The sequence below is a fragment of the Diplotaxodon limnothrissa genome, linkage group LG20 (assembly GCF_057381915.1).
Source record: "Diplotaxodon limnothrissa isolate DT_005_m linkage group LG20, D_limnothrissa_male_GT1.1, whole genome shotgun sequence".
In the NCBI taxonomy this organism is placed as follows: Eukaryota; Metazoa; Chordata; class Actinopteri; order Cichliformes; family Cichlidae; genus Diplotaxodon; species Diplotaxodon limnothrissa.
Genome location: NC_140615.1, coordinates 26,194,033 through 26,214,910, shown reverse-complemented (window position 1 = coordinate 26,214,910; position 20,878 = coordinate 26,194,033). Strand labels below are relative to the sequence as shown.

Genomic DNA, 20,878 nt, shown 5'->3' with positions numbered 1-20,878 from the left:
ACAAGACCTGTTGGCACTGATTTTCATTCCAGTTCTTGTGTAGTTTAGCATATGTTTTCTCCCTGTTTCCCTTCCTTGAGAATGCCTCTTGACAGCCACCCTGAGACCACTGAGACCATTCCTGGTGAGGATTCGGTGAACAGTAGATTGAAAAGCTGAAGGTTCAGATGGATCTCCAAAGGCAGGATTCTCCCCCCCTCCCCTCCCCTCCCCATTTCTTAAGTACATGACTTTCAGATACTGTAGACAGTGCCACTTGAAAGTTTCCTTGAAACATTTTATGGACACACCGCACAATATGCTGACATATGCCAGATGACTAATAGCTCTTTGGGAATCACGTTGTTAGTGCAAAAATGCAATTTTATGTCTATCAGACTGTTTTTGGCATTTTTGTAGATTCAAACTAAAGAAATGGAAACAGTTTATGTGCTCTGTGACAGGCTGCTAGTAACAAAGTGCCTAAAGATATTATTTTAAATTGATTCTTTGCCAAGTTGTCTGTTATGTGTAGACATAACATTGTCTTCCTTGAGTTAGGTGTCTTTTTATGCTTCAGTGATTTGTAGTTTGTGTTAAGTGGCTTAACAAACAAAACCAGAAAGCCAGCATAACGATTGCTCAAGATCACTTAATAAAATTGCCAGAAAGTCTCGCTTCTTGGAAGCAAAATATAAAGAAATTAGAGCTCGATCAAGATTATAACTGGATAACATTATCTGACATTTTCTATATCTGATGACATTATGTATATGTCACGTACTTCTGACAGTATCATATAAGATTAAAAAAAACAAAACACTTTATTTTTATATTTTTTAATATTTATACTATTTGTAATCATTTATGCAATCACTTATTAAAGCCTTGAGTTTATTATTGCAGCTCTTTATGTGAAGAGCAGAAACGCACTATAGGAGAAACAGTGCGTCTATCCTCTTAAATACATCTGTTGTTAAACATTTTTTTTACTATGTAAATGTTTCAAACGTACCTTAACAACAAAGTCCAGACAGTCAGACATAATGACGTCAGTCCTGTCTGGCTCGCGCTAAGGGTGGGGGGGTGTTGGAGTCGCGCGGGTACGCGAGAGAGGAAGGAGGAAAAAAAACTCAACCATCATCAACTCGCTGGCGGAGCGGGGTCACGAACTATGACCTTTAACAGAAGAAAACCAAAACAAATATTTTATAAAATAGCAGAGCGCACTAAATCTGTGACCGCCAGTTCCCGGAGGTAAGTCTGAGTCCTGGACTGAAAACAGTAGAAAGCTGTGAGATATACAGGACCATAAAAGAGCGTAGCTAATTTCCCAACTAGCTAGCAAGCTAGCCGATGCGGAGCTCCCTTCCTGGCCGTCTCCGGCAGCTCGGAGTGCGGGCATGGACCGTGAAACATCGGTCTCAGTCCGTTTAGGCTGACATATTTTGGTGACAGCTAAATTAATTGTTAAATACGATGACACAGCTGTCGACTTGAACCAATCCCTGCGTGCTAGGATGACAGCCACAGTGGGGCACACAGCTGCAGTCGGCTCTCACTGCAGCCTACTTGCGTTCACTTGCAGTGAGCTAGCTGAGGGGGCTAACGCTGGAAAGCTGTAGCTGCAGCAGATGAACTCGACCCTTTTACCTTTGCCATCCCGGGGACGGGAGTGGATTGAAAGTACTACGATCATACATTTTATTCATCACAGCTGCCATTTTTTTTGTATTCGCCACCAGAATATCTGTTCGGTGTCTGAAAACAAAATTGCTCGAACATATTTATCATAAGGATTCGTCTTCGATGTTACTGGCTGATTGCCAGATTCTCCATTTTGTTATGTGTTGTGATACGTTTGAGAAAAGAGGTAATGATGGACGTACTGTTAGACCAATCAGTAAACAATATGAAGCTACATAAGATTCCTGTATGGTTAGTGCAGCCACATAAATCATTTCCCCCCAAAGGCTGTCAGATTGTATTCTTATAAACAGTACAAGACCATATAAACAGAGAAGGACGGAAATCTTTCAAATGCCAGTAGATTAGAAAGAATTAAACTAATGAAAGGTGGATTTAGACACTTCCCCCAAGAATAAAGATGCTGCAAGGTGGTGATCACAGCTTTAAAAAAATCATTCTAATTTCTAGATCTTCTAGTGCAGCTTGACTTTTTCTTTCTTTCTTTCTTTTTTAACATACTAGCAGTTATGTTACACTGACAGCGAATCTAGGGTAGTTCAAAGTGGTGCAAACAGCCACAAAAAGCAAACGCCAGAAAAATGTCATCATAGCCCTCAGTCACTTTATGAACAGTGTGTGTTTCAACATTTTGTGAGATTCAATTCATCTTGTATTTACTGTTACCTTCTGGCAGAAGTTTAAAGGATTTAAAAATTAATTTGTGCTCTGTTCAGTTAATGCTCGGAATATTAGTCTGTAGTGTGGAGTCATTGGGTTAGCGCAACATTAACAATTAATGTTGATGTGATGCTAAATTGTGACTTGTTGTGCTTTGTATGTTTGTGGTGGTCACAATAGCTATGCTGGGAACTGGGACTTGGAGTCCAGAACAAATTTCCTCTTCAGTGACAATAAAATATAAAGTAAAGCAAATTAGAAGTTTTAAAAATATTGAAAGCAGTGGGAGTTAGTCTCGACACCTTCATATTTACTATGTTTTTTAAGTCTTGACAGGATTTCATATTTGTCCATTTGGAGGACAGGTGTACAAAGTAAGAAATGATTGGTGCCTCTGTCGATGTCAGTGTGGTATTAGTATCTCCAAAAAGTGTTTCACCCACTGAAATTACTCTGGCACTGGACTGATGCAACTCAAGATTCATAGGTAGAAATTATTACATTAACCAATATAGGTGCAGCAGTATAGGAGGATTGACCATATCTGTGATAACATATAATATCTAACACTAACGCAGTGATGGTTCCAAACCCTCTTCAGTTAGCTTCACTTTGAGTGTGATTTTGGTTTTCAAAGGAAACAAAATAGACATTTAACAAAGGTAAAGGTGAGTTTAGCTGATAGCTTAAATATTTTATCTGGAATATTACATAAATACTGCATTGTCTTAGCAAGTTGTGTTGTGGTCTATAATAACATGTCAGCTATATTACCAAATTAAGTGAAATCCTCCTGCTGTGGTGGCTTACTCTCTGTTTGAGAATATGCAGAAGTGCTAAAGTATGGCTCTAAAGTCAGCGTAAAGTCACATGTAGAGGAACACACCAAGCTGTCGATCTTTGAACCATTGTATTGGACAGTTGCTCAGGTCTTATTAAGGATGGGGGAAAAAATTTATAGAGTAGTATTGTGTTATTTTGCAATGCAATCTTATATCAATACAGGGACACTAAATATGAACATAGTATTAAATAAATTAAAATACACTGTTAATACTATGAGCTATAGGGCTCATCTCATGCACCACCATCCCAAGATAACATTACCTGAGCAAACATTTATTTGACTAAAATAACCTTGAAAAAGGTACTTCCTAGTTCAGAGCAAGCCAAAGGCTCAGTCACACAAGTAAAAATAGGACAAGAATATCCTTGCAACTACAAAAAAAAAATTAAAAATGTATATCCATATATAATTATTTCCACATTCTGCAACCGATTGCAACTTGTGACTAAATGGTTGTCCAGACGTTTAGGGTTATTGCACGTTTACAAGCACTTTTAATCGCACGTTGCTTGGATGTCTTGCCTGATCAGAGATAACCTTTCTGCAAACAGTAATAGTCTGGACTTGGGCTGACTGTAATCACTCTGAAAAAGATTCTTGAAGGTTTGCAAGTAATTGCTGTCTAATTTTAAATGCAAACAGAATGCCAGCATGTTGCCATCAGTCTGAATGGGTCTGTCATTGTGCACAACTCATAGGGACTTGACTCATCCGGCTGCCAGCTGATTGTATTCTGGTTATTTATGTAGGCTGCAGGCTCCATGTAATGGCAACATTTATGCAGGTTTTAGGGACAGTGTTGGTATGCTTGACAATCTCATTTTGAAGCAAAAAAATAACTGAAGTGAGATAACTTTATCTTATTGGATAAAACAAATACAGACAAAGTTTACCATGAGGACATAATTTGCAATTTTAAAAATGTCACAATATACATTGTTGCAATATTCTCCATATGTTAAAAATCGCAATAAATTCTTCTTGTGATTGAAGTGAAATGTTTTGTTGAAGTTACCTAAAAAATAAGAATATTACTTTTAATAACTGTGTGATGATACGGCAGTCTATAGCTTAATATATAGGTAACAGGGCAGTAAACAGAAACTGTTTTGTCAATTTTATTTTAGTTTGAAGACTGATTGCATTTGTTATTATATAGTATAAAAAGAGAGAAGCTTGTTTTTTGTTTAATTTTTAATGATTTTAAAAGTTGGGTTGCAAAGGCATTGCTGCAGCACAGATTTAGTATTTCAAAGTGGCGTAATATTTTAATGTTTATACCACCCATTCATAAGAACACATGAGTGAGACACTGGTGTGCTTCAGTAGCCAAATCGCACCATACAAAATCATCCAATGTCTTGCTGCATCTTCTGTGACCATTATGCGAGTCAGTAATGTCAGCCTGCTCTTCTGGGGTAGTTGGTATTTTTATTAGTTATTTAATTCTTTTCTTTGACATCCTTCCAAACAGACCTCACTAATGACTTTACTTCATCATGACGTCCAACCTGAATCTGCTTTCCCAGCAGAAAGTGGATTCTGAGCATGACGCAGAGGTGAGTGGTCTGAAGTTGTTGCTTCATCCAACCAATATGAATTTTTTTTCCTTTTTTGATGGTTTTACTCACTTTGGTCGTGTGGTTACCTTTAAGATATAATTCACCATTTGCTGTCTTCTTTCACTTACAATAAAAGTGTATAACATTTTGTAGCAAAACATTTCAACGCTGCATATTCAAATGAAATGTATTTGTGTTGCAGACTTATTAATTAAGATTATTTTTATACATTTAACCAATTAGGTGTCATCCTCTCCATCAGACTCAGTGATGAGTGAGTCTCCGCAGCGCTTTCAGGTCATCTCGACTGAGCCCTCTACACCACAGCGAATTCAGGTAACATCTTAAACTTGAATGTGTTACAACCTGTTGACATTGTCCCCTTTCGCAGGGGCGCTGAACATGTTGGTGTTAAAATATTTTTCTTGGATCTTCCACACTTTCCCTGTTGTTCTGTCTTCCTCTTTCATCTCTTATCCCCCCAGATTGTAACCGACCAGCAGACCGGTCAGAAGATCCAGATAGTGACAGCAATGAACCCATCCAGTGCCCCCAAGCAACAGTTCATTCTGACTACAGCTGACAGCTCAGGGGCAGGAAAGGTCATCCTGGCCTCACCAGACAGTCACAACGCCAAACAGCTCATCTTCACTGCTGCAGACAGCCTCATGCCAGGAAGAATACAGGTACATTTCCCTCTTAATACTGTCACATAGGGCATATGTGACAACACTACTGCCAATAACTTGTTCTTATTTGAATGCTTTTTTTCTAGATTGTTACAGATCCAGTGTCAATGGAACGGTTGTTAGGACAGTCAGGAGATTTGAGCCGACCACAGCCGGTGGAGTACTGTGTGGTGTGCGGAGACAAGGCTTCAGGTACTTCAGCCACTTAACATGAGTATACTTCGGATCTTTTCCATATACTTTGGTATCCAGCTGTGTGTTCAGCTTCATATTGTCAGTAGACTCAACCACGGGTACAAAATAAGAACTTTTTTGTCTGTGTACAGGACGTCACTATGGTGCCGTCAGTTGCGAAGGATGTAAGGGCTTTTTTAAGCGGAGTGTGAGGAAGAATCTGACTTACAGCTGCCGCAGTAAGCAGGACTGCGTCATCAACAAACACCACCGCAATCGCTGCCAATTCTGTCGGTTGAGAAAATGCCTTAAGATGGGGATGAAGACTGAGTGTGAGTGTGCATCCAATTCCAGGACACAGTGCAAAAAATACACCCAGAAACAAGTCAAGTATTGTCCCTGAGAAGGTAGTTTCAGTTTCCTTGAGAAATAAGTGAGATATGGCCCGAAAAAGTCTTCTATCTTTTTCCTGACCTGACATGTATAAAATACAGACTGGTGTGACACTGGATACTGCTGCAGGAGGTTGTTTAGGAAACATTGTCCCTACAGCTACTCAACAAGGGTTATTTTTAGTAAAAATATAGGTTCAGCTCTTTCTTTGCCATCAATTTGTCAGGAAGTCCAACTGAGAACTATTCTGATCAGTTAAACCAGAAGTACCTCATATCTGCAGTATTCTGAGAGACACTAAATATCATTAGCATTGTTCTCAGTGCATGATTGTAGAAACGCACAATGTTCTTTGCTTTTACTTGTAGGCATGAGGAAAATATTAACACATTCTGACTCCTGTAAATATTCAGCTGTCCAGAGTGAGAGGAAACCCATCGACATTGTGCCCAGAGAGAGGCATGCCAACTGCGCGGCCTCCACCCAAAAGATCTACATTCGTAAGGACCTAAACAGTCCACTCATCGCCACACCTACGTTTATCTCCGATACAGAGACAGATGGATCCAGGTCAGACCTGCAAACAAACATTGGGTCTGAGCTGTTAAATTTGCACCATCTTTAAGTTTCCAACGATTTTGTAAAGTTGTTTTGATGGTTCTTTGTACCACATGTAGGTCCAGCTTGCTGGACCAGGGGATGCTGGTTAACATCCAGCAGCCAGTGATCCAGAGTGATGGAACTTTGGTGCTGGCAACTGATTCAAAGGTACATCTAATCATTAAAGAGACTGTGTAACAGTAAACAAAACATCTGCCTTTTGTAAGTCGTGTAAAGAGGTTGGAGCATAAAATCTGTGCTAGGCTGTAATGTATGTACAGTGGGTGCTGGTTATGTTGCCTATATGATGGGATATAATCTGCATTGAGTCACTTGTCTTTAGATGGATTGTGGGCAGGGAGACTTGGGGACGCTAGCCAACGTTGTGACATCACTGGCCAACCTAAGTGACTCACTAAAAGAAAACCTAAACAATGGTGATACCTCAGACAGCCAACATGAAGAGCAGTCTGCAAGCGAGATAACACGGTCAGTCAGCAACACCCAGAGAGGAGTCTTGCCTTTGCTTGTTCAGATTTGGGTTCAGGTGGCTTATCGTTAGTGTTCTCTTCAAATTTACTTTGTTTGTCTCTGCAGAAGTAAACCAGTTCTCTATTTGCATTTGTTTAATACCGCATTGGTAATTTTGTGAGTTATGCGTTGTGGGTTCTAATATCTGCATTATTTTTTAACACTGATAAAACCTGTGTTGTAGACTGTAGATAATATCTCATTGATGACTTTGCATTGTTTTTGTTCTTATTTGAATGAACATAGTAACTGGGTCAAAGGAGCTTGCAAAGAAAAGCGTCGGGACTTCTTTAAGTTGCTTGAAGACGTTTCACCTCTCATCCGAGAATCTTCTTCAGTTCTAAGGTCAAATGGTGGAGAGTCCCAGATTTAAACCCAGTGGGAGTATCCCCCCAAGAGGGACCTTAGAACCTTAGAACTGAAGAAGCTTCTCGGATGAGAGGTGAAATGTCTTCAAGCAACTTAAAGAAGTCCAGACGCTTTTCTTTGCAAGCTCCTTTGACTACGATGACCTGGATGACTGAGAACCTTCACAGACATAGTAACTGGATAATTGTGTGTATAAGAAAACAGTGTTAAAAACAGCATTTAGGTAATAAAAGTGGTGCTAAGGAGTTAACGCATGTATGTGTGCAATAAGAACACATTTATACTTTTGTGACTTATATGTTTCTTGTTAATGAAATTAATGAAAGGTCATTTTATGTGTGCTTGTGTGTTGCACACAGTGCCTTTGACACCCTGGCCAAAGTCTTCAACCCACCTGAAGTTGGGGTCGAAGACAATCTGGCTGATAAGTCACAATGTGTCAGTGGAACAACGATCCAGCTGATTGGTCGAGACCAGGAGACCCCTATTATAGAGGTGGAAGGACCACTGCTCACAGACAGCCATGTCAGCTTTAAGGTGAATAGAGTTCACATGTAATGGGAAGAACAATATGCACAATTTTTGGAGATGATTGACTGCTGAGGGATACCGATTGGCATCCACAGAAGGGTGGGTGGTACTCAGAGGTTATTCACCAGAATACAAGACCATTCATCTGTCTATGCAGTTTTAAATTACCAAAGTATGGATGCGTGGTCAATAATAAACAGCAAAACCCTGTTAAGTGGTTTGTTATCACCTGCAGTTGAAACACTTATTTTAAGTTTCTTTTTAGTTGGTGTTTATTTGATTTTTGTCCTTGCAAAGATACTGGCAGGAAACACGAGGAACAGTGAAAAATATGACATGTAACAAGCAGATCCCCTGCTGGACATTTTGTGCAATGTGCATTAACTTGAGCGACTCATTTAACACTTGCTTTGTGTTTCCTTTGTGTTACCATTCTCCTGTCAGCAGTAAGGTTTTTGTACTTGATGTCCTTTTCAGCTGTGTTGTGTTTGTATCTTTCCTCTAGCTGACCATGCCCAGCCCCATGCCCGAGTATCTGAATGTACACTACATCTGTGAATCTGCATCTAGACTTCTCTTCCTCTCCATGCACTGGGCACGCTCAATCCCAGCCTTCTCAGCTCTCGGGTGAGAGAGTTTTCACACAAGCTGTTGTCTTTGCAAACACTACCAGATGATTGTTAATCAATATTTTCCCTCTCTTCTCAGTCAGGAGGCAAACACAAGTTTGGTGCGAGCCTGTTGGAACGAGCTGTTCACTCTGGGTCTTGCTCAGTGCGCTCATGTGATGAACCTGTCGACCATCCTTGCCGCCATCATCAACCACCTTCAAAGCAGCATCCAGGATGGTATGGACCACAGACCTCGCCATCTTTCACAGTAGGACACACACGCATATAAACAGGAGTAAAGAAATGTGATTTTTCTTTTTTTTTCCTTTCTTTTTTGTTATTAACAAACATAGGCCTTAAGCATAGAAGACAACTTTATTACTTACATGTGATGAAATCAGAACAGGCTCATATTGTTGCTGTTTTTATTTAGATTGTAACAAAACTTTGAAATGTAATTGCATAAATAAAAATCCCCCCTGCATTTTGGCTTAATGAAGCCAACTACATTGCAAACAAGTGACGACACTTGCCACTAACACTGACTAAGAATTGCGTCGTTTTTCAGTGACGACATGCTTTTTGTTGTTTCTCTAAGTAACTTTTCTCGGACCATTAAGATGGAAAAGAATTAAAGAAAATAAGAGACTTAAACCATGAATATTTATACAAAATGGAAACTTTCTTCTGTCTCAGACAAACTGTCAGGGGAAAGGGTGAAACAGGTGATGGAGCATATCTGGAAGTTCCAGGAGTTCTGTAACAGCATGACAAGGCTGGAGACCGACAGCTATGAATACGCCTACCTGAAGGCTATAGTGTTGTTCAGCCCAGGTGAGTCTGATTTTCTGTGTCAGAAATAATAATGGACAGTCTAGCTGTTATCAGTCAAATTATTTTGGAGAACAACTGTTGTGTGTTTGACTCATCAGATCACCCAGGTGTGGACAGCAGTGGGCAGATTGAGAAGTTCCAGGAGAAAGCTCTGATGGAGCTACAGGACTATGTGCAGAAAACATATCCAGATGACACCTACAGGTACATTCATACCTCCTGTCCTACTCTCATCCACATTCAAAGCAAAGTGACAAAAAATGTTATACAAAGTGATACCCTAACTTAATACCCAGCACTAAGATGGAAAAATAACTGATACTATGCCACTCTTATTTTATTGCCGTAAGTTAATTGTGAGTTTGGTTGAGTCTTTTTTGGTTTTTACAACTTCTCTCCAGCATATACCTGTTTCATTCTGTGGGACACGTCACTGTCTGCCAGGCTTTAAGCTTTTATTTTCACTGTGGCTTTCTGAGGCTGTGAATTCACCAACCTGTTATCTGCACTATTCTCGAGTAGGCACAGTAAAACATCTCAGACTCTGCAGAAGGGAGCTGTATTAAGACTGATAAACATCCAAGCTGACTGCATCTGACGTTTACATTCTTTTCTCTGCAGAGTATAAACAGGTCATGTCTATAGGGTGCAGGTCTGCAGTGCATGTCTGAAAAAAGCTTTTGGCTGATGTTGTCTGCTGTTCAGTTGTCATTTAATCTGACTGTTAACATTTTATTTGATGTCCAGTGCTGGTAAATTTTTGTATCCCAAATTTGTATCCTAGTTACAACCATCAGCCACCAGATGGAGCATCATTGTACAAAAATGCCATATCAAAAGGATGAGATTGTGGATACAAGCAGCAGAAATGAGCTTTCTTTGAAAGGTGGCTGACCTCTCCTTAAAGAAAGGGTTGTTCTCAGCTAGCTGAGTTGCTTCTTGGATGAGGTGTTATGAGGATGTTCTAACAGGAGGACAGGGATATTCTCTTGGCATTACCCAGAAAGAGCTGGAGGAGGTAGCTGGGGAGAGAGTCTGGACTTCTCTGCCTCTCTTTCCCCAAGATTTTTATGATAGCTGTGTGAAGCACCACACCTTTAGACAGTGTTTACTATAATAATCAGAGTTTGAATCTAAATAAGTCGTACCCAGGCTGTATGATGCAGTGAATTTTGAGCGACAAGCCAATGGTTTGATTAGCAGCATATCATGGTGAGCAGAGGAATATGTGTTGTTGGTTTCATCCAGCTGTACAGGATACAAGTGCCTATATCGTGAATTGGTATGTGAGGAATGCTCTTACCATCTTATTGCAGATAACAAAGTGAAAACAGCGATAGTAGTTGTGTTGGGGTGGGGTGGGCAAAAGAGGACCATCGGTGTACCACTACCCACCCTTCATAATGCACAATGTGGATTCCAAAGACAAAAAAGTCTGTAACACCCAGGGAGAAACGAGCACACACCCCAGGAGTGTATTTTTCATTTCTGGCTTGAAGAGATGTTTTTTAATTTGTTCTTTAATGATCATTATTAATGAACATGCAAGTGGATATGAGCAGAACAGCTAAAACAGTATTAAGTTAATACATGCTGGGTCTTTACTGTTTTTACCTCAGAGCTGTACTTCTCTACTCTTCACTGTGCCTTTGCCACACACAGTGGAGTCTTTTACCAACAAATGAGGTTTGCTGGAAGGTGTTGGTTTGGTTCACCAGGCCGAGCCACTCCACACACACACACACACACACACACACACACACACACACACACACACACACACACACACACACACACACACACACACACACACACACACACACCTTAATTTGAAAGTGTGTAGACGTCCAGACATGCACTTTCAATTATATATGTAAATGCAACATTATATTATAGCAAGGCAGATTCATTGTATCATGACTCTTATAATAATGATCACATTGATTTAATGCATCACTGGGGAAATAATCTAAAAATTGGCCTTGATTGGTTCACTTTGACCAAGGTTGATCGCTGACGTCATCATCCATTGGCACAAACCTGAACTCCTGTGTCCTTTTCTTTTCTGTGGATGTCTGGCAGAGGGCCTTCATTCCATTTCAGGTAAAACCGTGTTTGCATGCTGTGATGTGTTGTGTAAATTACATCTTTATTCCATTCCTCAGGCTGACACGTATTCTGACTCGTCTGCCTGCACTGCGCCTCATGAACTCAAGCATCACAGAGGAGCTCTTCTTCACCGGCTTAATAGGAAATGTTTCTATTGACAGCATAATTCCTTACATCCTCAAGATGGAGACGGCTGAGTATAACAGCCAGGACTCTGACTCTACAGAATGACACGCCATCACTCCAAGCACCCTAACTCTCAGAGTTTGAAGTATTTAGTGAGTCTCCTCTTCAGGTACACACTTTCTCTTGTAAGGATTGTATTTTTGAACTGCAGTACTAAATCCTGCAGCAAGCCCTTGCTTTCAATGATGCATAGTGCAAAGTCATTCAGGTAGATTGAGATGGAATGGCACTGGACAGCCTGGATGGCTGAGGATGTTTCCTGAAGCTGATGCAGTCAGTCCTGTTGAACTAAATAACAGAATCTTCAGCATCTACAGCTATGCTCTTTAATGTCTTTATAGCACTTGACCTAACCCTTTCAAATTGCGTTACATTTGTCTAGGTTTGCATAACTTACAGAAAGTCCAGAATCTAAAAGTAACATTAAAAGAAATCCTGCATGTGAAAAAGATCTTTAAAAACCTCTTTAGAGTGGAGGACATCTGATTACTTTAAAGCTGGGAAGTTTTTTTGAACATCAGCGCAGTAAAATTGGCATGTTTCTGATACAGGCCATTAAAAAGAATTGAGTTTTCAATATGTATGGAAAAGAGCTTTTCTTGTTAATTTTGACACAACTGAAATTAAAATGTTGTTCAATTAGTTAAATCTGAATTATAGTTAGAGAAACTCAGTCAGGTATATAAAGGTACAAACTCTCAGTTATGTTCTCCATTAGTAAGTATTCATAGCATGTCATAGTATTGATCAAGCTCATAGCGCATAATCAGCTCAGTGCATCACCTCTCTTTTAGTTTTGCTTTTACAATAACAAAAGTTTCATAAGTCAAGTTAGCCATTTAAATTGAGGAGCGTATGTTGTTTCTTATACTGAACGATAGGGCTGCCACGATTAGTCGACTAGTCACGATTACGTCGACTATCAAAATCGTCGACGACTGATTTAATAGTCGACGCGTCGTTTGAAGCTTTGTAAGATCCCAAAAGACGCAGGAATAAGTAGTAGGATTTAAGAGTGTAATAACGGACTGAAACAGAAGATGGCGGCACTGCTTGTACAAGGATGCCAGCTGCTGTTAAACCCTGAAGAAGAAGAAGCTGCGTCCCAGAGTTCATAGCGTGGCCCAGCTCAGTTTTCAACAATGGCGGCAGCTAGTTAGTTTTAGTATTACTCTTATTATTCTTTCTGGGTCACAAAATAAACGTTTAAGATATTCTCAGGCGAGAATGTAGCTGTGTAAACCTCAAATATCTGCTCAGTTTATCAAGACATATTTTCAAAAGCGCTCCGACGTTTTCGGAGACGTCTCTTACCCACCAGCTCAATAGCTAACGGGTTCAAGGCTCACTAGAGCCCGTGAGAACACCGGACTCCCGGCAAATCGTTTTCAAACCCACCGCCGTCTTTCGCTACTCAGGTTAAACATGATATATGAGTCACTTAGATAACTTAAAAATTTTATTGTTTGGCTTTTTTTTTAGTATTTTACTTGTTCCTGAATGAATCGGTTTGGCTGAGATTAAAGTTACAGTTTTTACACAGCTGAATAAACCTCAAGCAGACAGCTGATTATCAGAAGTGTGAGATGCTCGAGAATATACTCCAGTGTCCTGTTATATTTTAGATAGCAAGGAGCAGACGGCTGAGTTTATTAAACTTCACCGAAACAATCTGCAAATTTCATTAAAATTTAATAAATTTTAATCTTGCCTTTATTTTTAGCTAGCACATACCTTAAACACTTAAGCTAATGATAGTTATATTAAGAGCAGATGCATGCTGGTGCAATAAGCTGTATGTTTTATGTCCAATGAATGCATGATCTGATTAGTTGACTAATCGCAAAAATAATCGGTGACTAGTCGACTATTAAAATAATCGTTTGTGGCAGCCCTACTGAACGACATCTCAGAGGTTTTTTATGTGCTTGTGTTTCTATGTGGTACAATTATTTTTAGGTTATTATGAGTATGTTCCTCATATAATCCGTGCAATCACCTCATCAATTTTCCCTTTTATGACAATCAATTACATATTGTTTCCTTCTGTCCTGTCAGTGTCATAACTATTCTTCTCTATCTTCATTTTTTACAGTATTTATCATCAGCTAAATATTTCTTTTAAGGAATTAGATTACCTTAAATGTTTGGGTTTAAAAATCCGACTTATGTGTAGCTATGCTACTGTTTTTTATTTTTGCATTTGTATTCTCGTGCACATCAATCAGCTTTTGTGGTGTTTCATTGCACTCATGCTGACTAAAACTTTGTGTTTTGTATGTTTTCCAAAAACTTTAACTTGTTGTAAACAAATTTGCTCGTTGCATACTAAGTGTACTTAAAGTACTTTTGGGCAGGTTTCCCTGATTTAAAAGAAAAAAATGGAGAAAAAAAAAAGATTTTCTAGGAATCCAATCCCGAGTGCATTGATGTCTTGGAGACTAAGTAGGAGATATGCATTGGCTTACCTTCTTATATTATGGTTCTGAATAGGCATCCACAGCACCATGAATGATAATGGGTGTATAAATAGGTCAGCTATGATTATGTCTCTGTGAAGTACATGTCAGATGTAATATTTGGGTTTAAAACCCATATGGACTGTTCGTAAAGGCACTGGTGAGAAAAGACCTTCGTACATGTAATTTCATTAAAATGAGTGCATGTTGTTTTGAAGCAGGGTTTTTTTAATCTTGTCGCTGTCTGCCCTAAAAAGGAGCATTGTTATAATTTTTCTAGAGCATTGCAATGCATGCAAAAGTTGCTTAAGCGCATTTTATTAAATGCTGTATGGAAAGTGTGGATTTAAATGTTGTGGCTTTAAAATATTTACCATGAGCAGCTCCCACATTACAGGATAATAGAGTTTTTCCAGAGTATCTTATGGTTAAGATTTTATACTGTGTAAAAGTACTGTTTTTTTCCTTATGTAAAATGTCTGTGTTCAAACATTGAGATTGAGAAAATCAGAAAATCATTCATGTTTTGCTCGAGTTGGTCACAGTCCTACCTTTCTACCTCACGCTGATAAAGATATAAAAGAAATGTGTTAATGACTGAGTCCCGCATCAGAATTCCAGTCTCTGAAGCTACGCATTTTAAACAAAATAAACAGTTATTCATGAAATAAAACACGACTGAAGTTATTTGTGATGAAGATGGATGATAGAACTGGAAAAGCTGAAGTCTGTATGAACATATCAGTTTTTTTTTCTGTTCCGTTGAATAGAAGTTAGGCTTTAGTAACAATACAGGCAGGAACCATAGCATTCTCCTTATTACTTTGATCACTTTTAAATACAGATGTTTCCCCATAAAAATAAAGCCATCAAATAACGAGTGAAAAAAGCATTAATAATGCAGAAACCTGCTTAATGGGTCTGCTTGAATATTTTATTCTACAGTTTACTGAACAACAGCAAACTAAACCCCAAAAAGACACAAAAAACAGAAATTCTGTTTCCAAAAAAAGAGAAAAGCTTTAAAGTATTTATCTGAATTGAAGATGATCTTTTATCTTTTATTATCTTTTAAACTGTATATATTTCTCCCGTGTGTATTTACTCTTAGTTTTTAACAACTGTACAGAGACACCTTTTTCATAGCTTCAATGATTATTGCAAAACTTTACACACAAAATATTTAAGCTGCATTCACAGAACCACGCAGTGTTGTCAAATCAACACACAATCAGGCGAAATTACTCCACTAAGCTCGTATTGCTGACTGCTTCAAAGGAAAAAAAAATTAAAGACAAGTCTTTCCAAAGTCATTCTACAAAAGATGAAAAAATATGAAGTTAAAATAGAGATGAACTAATTTTCATGTTCAAGAAACCAGTTTGAGATGATCTGAGCGTTGCAACGTGGTGTGTTGCTGGAAGCAGCACTCAGGAGATGGATACACTGTTGACATACAGTAAAGTAATGGACATGGTCATCAACAACACTCAGGTAGGTTGTGGTGTATAAACACTGAGTTGGTACTTTAATGTGCTCAAAGTGTGACAAAAATATCCCCCACACCATTACACTAGAATTAACCTGAACAGCTAATACAAGGCAGGATGGATGGTTTCATGCTGCTTATGCCATATTATAACTCTACCACCCAAATATCACAGCAGAAATTAAGATTTATAAAACCAGACAAGTTTTTTTTTCTAACCATCTATTGCCTAGTTTTTGAAGCTGTAGCCTCAGTTTCCTGTTCTTAGCTGACATTAACTGGCCCTTACGGGTTCCATACCATCATACCAGAAGCAATGAGTGTGAATAATTTAAAGTTATTGTGTTGACTTTTGTTGTAACTTCTGCTTCCAGTAGTTAGTCTTACAACAAATGAACTGTTGTGTAGACTGTGTTTTAAGGTTATAAGGCAAAATATAAGTTTTGGCAAAAAGAGTGATTGGTTTAAAAAGTTAATATTTTAGCAATTCGGGAAAATAATAATGTAGCTTAGGCGTTCTTGCAAAAAACTACAATTACCATCACTCTTTGGTCGCTTGGCTAGCGACCTTCCTACGTCATCAAAACGCGTCTCTGTTAGTGTGCTTTTTTTGGCTACAGGCACGCGCAGTTTGCTGTTAAATGGTAATTTGTAAATATAAAAAAGGTTAAGATGCCTATGAAAGGAAGGTTTCCGATTAGGAGGACCCTGGAATATCTCCAGAAGGGCGACATCATCTTCAAAAACAGAGTGAAGATTATGACAGTGAATTATAACACACACGGCGAGCTCAGCGACGGAGCAAGGTCAGAGCATCGACTAGGAAATAGACGAGCAGAAATTTCAGCTTATTTTATACACTTAAAAAAAAGTCAACTCTTTTTGAGCCACGCTGTTGTTGAGATCTCACGTGTCTCATGTTTTATTAACCTGAGCCCATAAACACGTGGATCAGGGGAGAGGGGGTAAAATGCTGTGTGGATTACCTGGTCATCCTTTATAACTACTCTGACAGTATGCTCATATGCATCACTGTGAAAAGTACCGTGTTTTTTCAAGTCATGTTTATCCCTTTGAATTGTTGTGAATGTCAGAAAAATGGTGAAAGATACAAATCCTTTTTTACATTAAGGTTTTAAAATTCAGTTCATTCAAAACAACAGTTGCCTCAAGGGCTGGTGTCATGTAGGTTTCAGATATCACCCTGGGTCAGCACCAGTGTTGGTCAAGTTACTTGAAAAAAGTAATCAGTAACTAATTACTCCCCCAAAAAAGTAATCCCATTACTTTACTGATTACTTATTTTCAAAAGTAATTAATTACTTAGTTACTTAGTTACTTAGTTACTTTTTAAAAACACGATTTACAACCTGAAGAGGTGATAAAGTGATAGATCTTTCAGCCCAATTCTACTTTTTCTACATAATCCATCATACAAAATGTAATCAAATGGAAAAGTCTCTTTTTTTAACTTGTTTTATCAGTTTTAATCTTTTAACTTTATGCATCAAGCAAAACATTTAATTATATGCAACATTCTCTGACTTGAATAAATTAGTTTAACATTTAAACCTATTTTCTACACATTCCAGCACATAAAATAAAATATTTTTTGTGTTTTCACTCACTCTTTCAAACAGATGCAAGTAAAACACAGCAGAAAATAAATAAAGTCAAAGACTCAGCGGTCCTTTTGCTCTATTTTCACCTGTAAAGCAGGAGCAGGGTAGGCGGAGGGTTACCCTGGTGCAGGTGTGCTGCGGTCAGTTGAAGAATCCGCGCGAGTGTCTCTGTGAGTTTCCCATCACGTCGTAGCTACTCGGTGCTTGCTCGGAAGTTTAGGGGGTTTTTTCGCTGTAAAAAGAAGTTTTCTTCCCACGCACGATGGACGCTAATGTTTTTGTCACTTTTTATGGAATCAAACTCAAAGTAAGGTCAGTACTTCCACACTTTAAACGCTGCACGCTCATACTCTCTCCCGCACTCGATATATTATCCATTGTTGATCTGCACACAGCTGCTGTCACCAACGTCGCACTTGCCTACGTCACTGTCATGAGACATTCTCGCAAAAAAAATCACGGTTTTAGTAACGCAGCGTTCCTACGGGAAAGTAACGGTAATCTAATTACTGATTTTGCAATAGTAATCCCTTACTTTACTCGTTACTTGAAAAAAGTAATCAGATTACAGTAACGCGTTACAAGTAACGCGTTACTGCCCATCTCTGGTCAGCACACCTGAATCAAATGATTTGTTCATTACCTTCATTATCTGGAGAACTTCAAGACATGTTGAGGAGGTAATTAAGTCACTTAAATCAGCTGTGTTGGATCAAGGACACATCTAAAACCTGAAGTACACTGGCCCTTGAGGCCTGGAGTTAGACACCCCTGCTTTAGGACAACTCCATAATAACGAATTACGATAGTTGAGCTTAGAATGCATGAACTACTTTTTCAGCATTACTTTGAGAGAGGACGTTTTTAACTTTAGAGATATTGTTTAAATGCAAGACAGCAGTCTTACATATTTGTTTAATATGTGCACTGAAGGAAATATCCAGGTCGCAGAATAAATCCAAGATTCTTCAAAGTTTCCTAAAAGAAAACACAAGTTTTGGATAATTTTACTTTAATCTTTTATCACAATAGTTTTCAGTTGATTTTGCATTAATTCAACTTTGTGTTTAAGTTTACTTCTCAGAAGTTTACTATATACAGGTTTTCCAGAAACACTTAAAAAAACAAAAAAACAGCATGATTGCCTTTTTTTAAATGCAGAAAGCTATAACAACTGTAATGATCTAAATGAAGCTAAATTGTCTTCTCTCTGTGTTTTGCAGAAAGTTTGTGTTCTTCAATATTCCTCAGATTCAGTACAAAAACCCGTGGGTCCAAATTATGATGTTCAAAAACATGACGCCGTCATCCTTCCTGAAGTTCTACCTGGGTGTGTAGCTTTACGTGTTGTTGTGTAGTGTTGATACGAAATACTGGAGAAATTAAACTGGGCTTAGATTGATCTTCTTTTGTGTTTTTGTCCAGACGACGGGGAACAAGTAATGGTGGATGTGGAGGGGAAGGACCACAAACAGATTGCTCAACATGTTAAGAAGATTTTGGGCAAACCAGAGTAAGATATACAAGGATTTTTTAAAAGTGTGAATCGTCTTTTATGAAACAGAAACAAATAGTTTGAAAAAATACCTTCCATAACTTTTCTTAACTCAGTGGCAAACCACTGAGGAGGATTTCTAAGAAGTTATGAACCACGTTGCTTAGGTGATCTGTCTGAATTAACACTGTGATGTCTGCCTGTTAAAACTAAAGTCCAGAAGACGGACTACAAAATGAGCATCTTACTTCATCCTGTGTTCCTATCGTGTTGTTTCATACAGCTAATACAAGAACCAACAGTAAAAAAAATATGATTACATACTAAAGTTGGAATTTTAAAGAAAAACATAAACCTGGATATAAACATGAATTCATAATGAATGATGGATGTGACGCTAATAGCACTTGGGTGCACCTTAAATGCACTTTGATCATGTAGACTTTCTTTTATATGTAAATTCTTTTTACCTCGATCAGAAGCAGATCTTATTACAGCAGCATAATGTTCATAATTCACCTGTGGGTTTAACATTACCTTTCATTAAAGGTTCAAAACATATCATCAGGTTACAACATGAAATAGAATCACTGTTCATTAGCATTTAATGGTGACCTGCCACTTCCTTCCGATCCAGTGTATCCTCTCCTAAAGGAGGTAATAAAGGAAGCACTTAAGCACTTTTCCTTTGTATTTAGAAAAGTCAACCAGATCTTATTATGGCTGCCAATGCAGATAATTCCAGGTTATTTGCCTCAGTTAGTAACCTTTTTAAGATAAATAGGCTATTCGAGCACACCTCTGGATGTCTGCATACGCTCACATCAGAATATATTTAGGTTTGCTTACTTTTGAGCTATTTTATAGTGTTTCAGAATTAACTTTAATTATATACAATTGATATTTTTCCCTGTTGGCTCACAACAAATCAATACTCTGTAAAGAAAAATGTATTTATTTTTCCTTCCTAATGTCTATAAGAGGACAACCTCTCTGACTGCGAGGGATCTATGTTTGTACCTCCAAAATGAATCAGGCACATCTTGTGGTCTGTAATTATCCTTGGTGTGTGTAGATTTCTTTGAATGGATTAGACATTGTTCATAAAGGCACATACCTGCATATTTAGGGTCCCACAGTTCACACTGCATGTTAGGATTAAAAAAGAGTGAAAATGAGATCTGAATTCTGCAGAAATCTGTGATAAAACTGGTGAGTCAAAGAGTTGTCCACAGAGAGCCCACAGACAATCTGCAGAGTCCTGATGGTGGCAGTTCAGATGCTTCCCATCTAATCTGACAAAGATTGAAAGGATTTAACAAGAAAAATCAAGTAAACTGCCCAAATCCAGGTGTGCATAAGAAACCCCAAAGCTGTCACTGCTGCCAAAGGAACTTCTAAAGAGTAGAAAGGAGATTTCAGCAAGATGGACTCCTCAATTTTTAGTTTTACCATTTACTACTGTGCAGTGTCAAATGTCCTCTGTGTAAAAACTCTTCTCCAGCGAAGACCAGGCGATCTGTTCATATATTTATTTTACTCAACTCTCTCCACAGAGAGGTGCTACAAGCTGAAGCTCTGGCTAAGATGCAAGCCTCCAACCCCGCCAACTTTGGGCCAAAGAAGTACTGTCTGAGGGAGTGCATCTGTGAAGTGGAGGGCCAGGTGCCATGTCCTGGCACCACTCCGCTGCCTAAAGAGATGACGGGCAAATACAAGGCCCAGATGGCAGCGTCACAGGAGTAGAGTCTGAGAAGGACAGTGGACTTTTGTAGATTTACAGAACAATATTACGGGATTATGTGGCTTCATTTGGTGTTTATATAACTATATGAAAGGACTGGCACTCAACTGTGAAGCAGGAGGAACCAATCATCTGTCACAGTGAGACCTGTTGAAGACTTCGCATGGATGTATATGGGCTGACTGATGTGAGCATTTAAATAAAACCCATTTTTCTCATGTAGCTTTACTAACCAGCCTATTTTGTTCACACTATGTAAGTATTCACCATCAATGCTCACATGAAAA

General features: G+C 38.6%; 2 protein-coding genes across 3 annotated transcripts; both read left to right on the top strand.

Annotated features, from left to right (window-relative positions):
* The first annotated feature begins 1,091 nt into the window (after positions 1–1,091).
* Positions 1,092–12,011, top strand: nr2c2 (nuclear receptor subfamily 2, group C, member 2). Of its 2 annotated transcripts, XM_085343822.1 has the most exons (15): positions 1,092–1,236; positions 4,668–4,752; positions 4,999–5,091; positions 5,241–5,441; positions 5,531–5,636; positions 5,771–5,950; positions 6,425–6,581; positions 6,689–6,779; positions 6,955–7,100; positions 7,871–8,048; positions 8,548–8,669; positions 8,751–8,890; positions 9,350–9,487; positions 9,586–9,691; positions 11,653–12,011. In XM_085343822.1, exons 2-15 carry the CDS (start codon positions 4,693–4,695, stop codon positions 11,825–11,827), a joined length of 1,893 nt encoding a protein of 630 aa, XP_085199948.1. In that variant the 5' UTR covers positions 1,092–1,236; positions 4,668–4,692; the 3' UTR covers positions 11,828–12,011. The 2 variants fall into 2 exon arrangements, with proteins under 2 accessions (XP_085199948.1, XP_085199949.1); XM_085343823.1 differs by lacking the exons at positions 9,586–9,691; positions 11,653–12,011 and having other exon boundaries at positions 8,751–8,921; positions 9,350–9,481.
* A 4,317-nt stretch (positions 12,012–16,328) lies between these two features.
* Positions 16,329–20,809, top strand: mrps25 (mitochondrial ribosomal protein S25). Its single transcript, XM_085344903.1, has 4 exons — positions 16,329–16,536; positions 18,576–18,682; positions 18,778–18,865; positions 20,404–20,809. Exons 1-4 carry the CDS (start codon positions 16,403–16,405, stop codon positions 20,591–20,593), a joined length of 519 nt encoding a protein of 172 aa, XP_085201029.1. The 5' UTR covers positions 16,329–16,402; the 3' UTR covers positions 20,594–20,809.
* Positions 20,810–20,878: the final 69 nt, after the last annotated feature.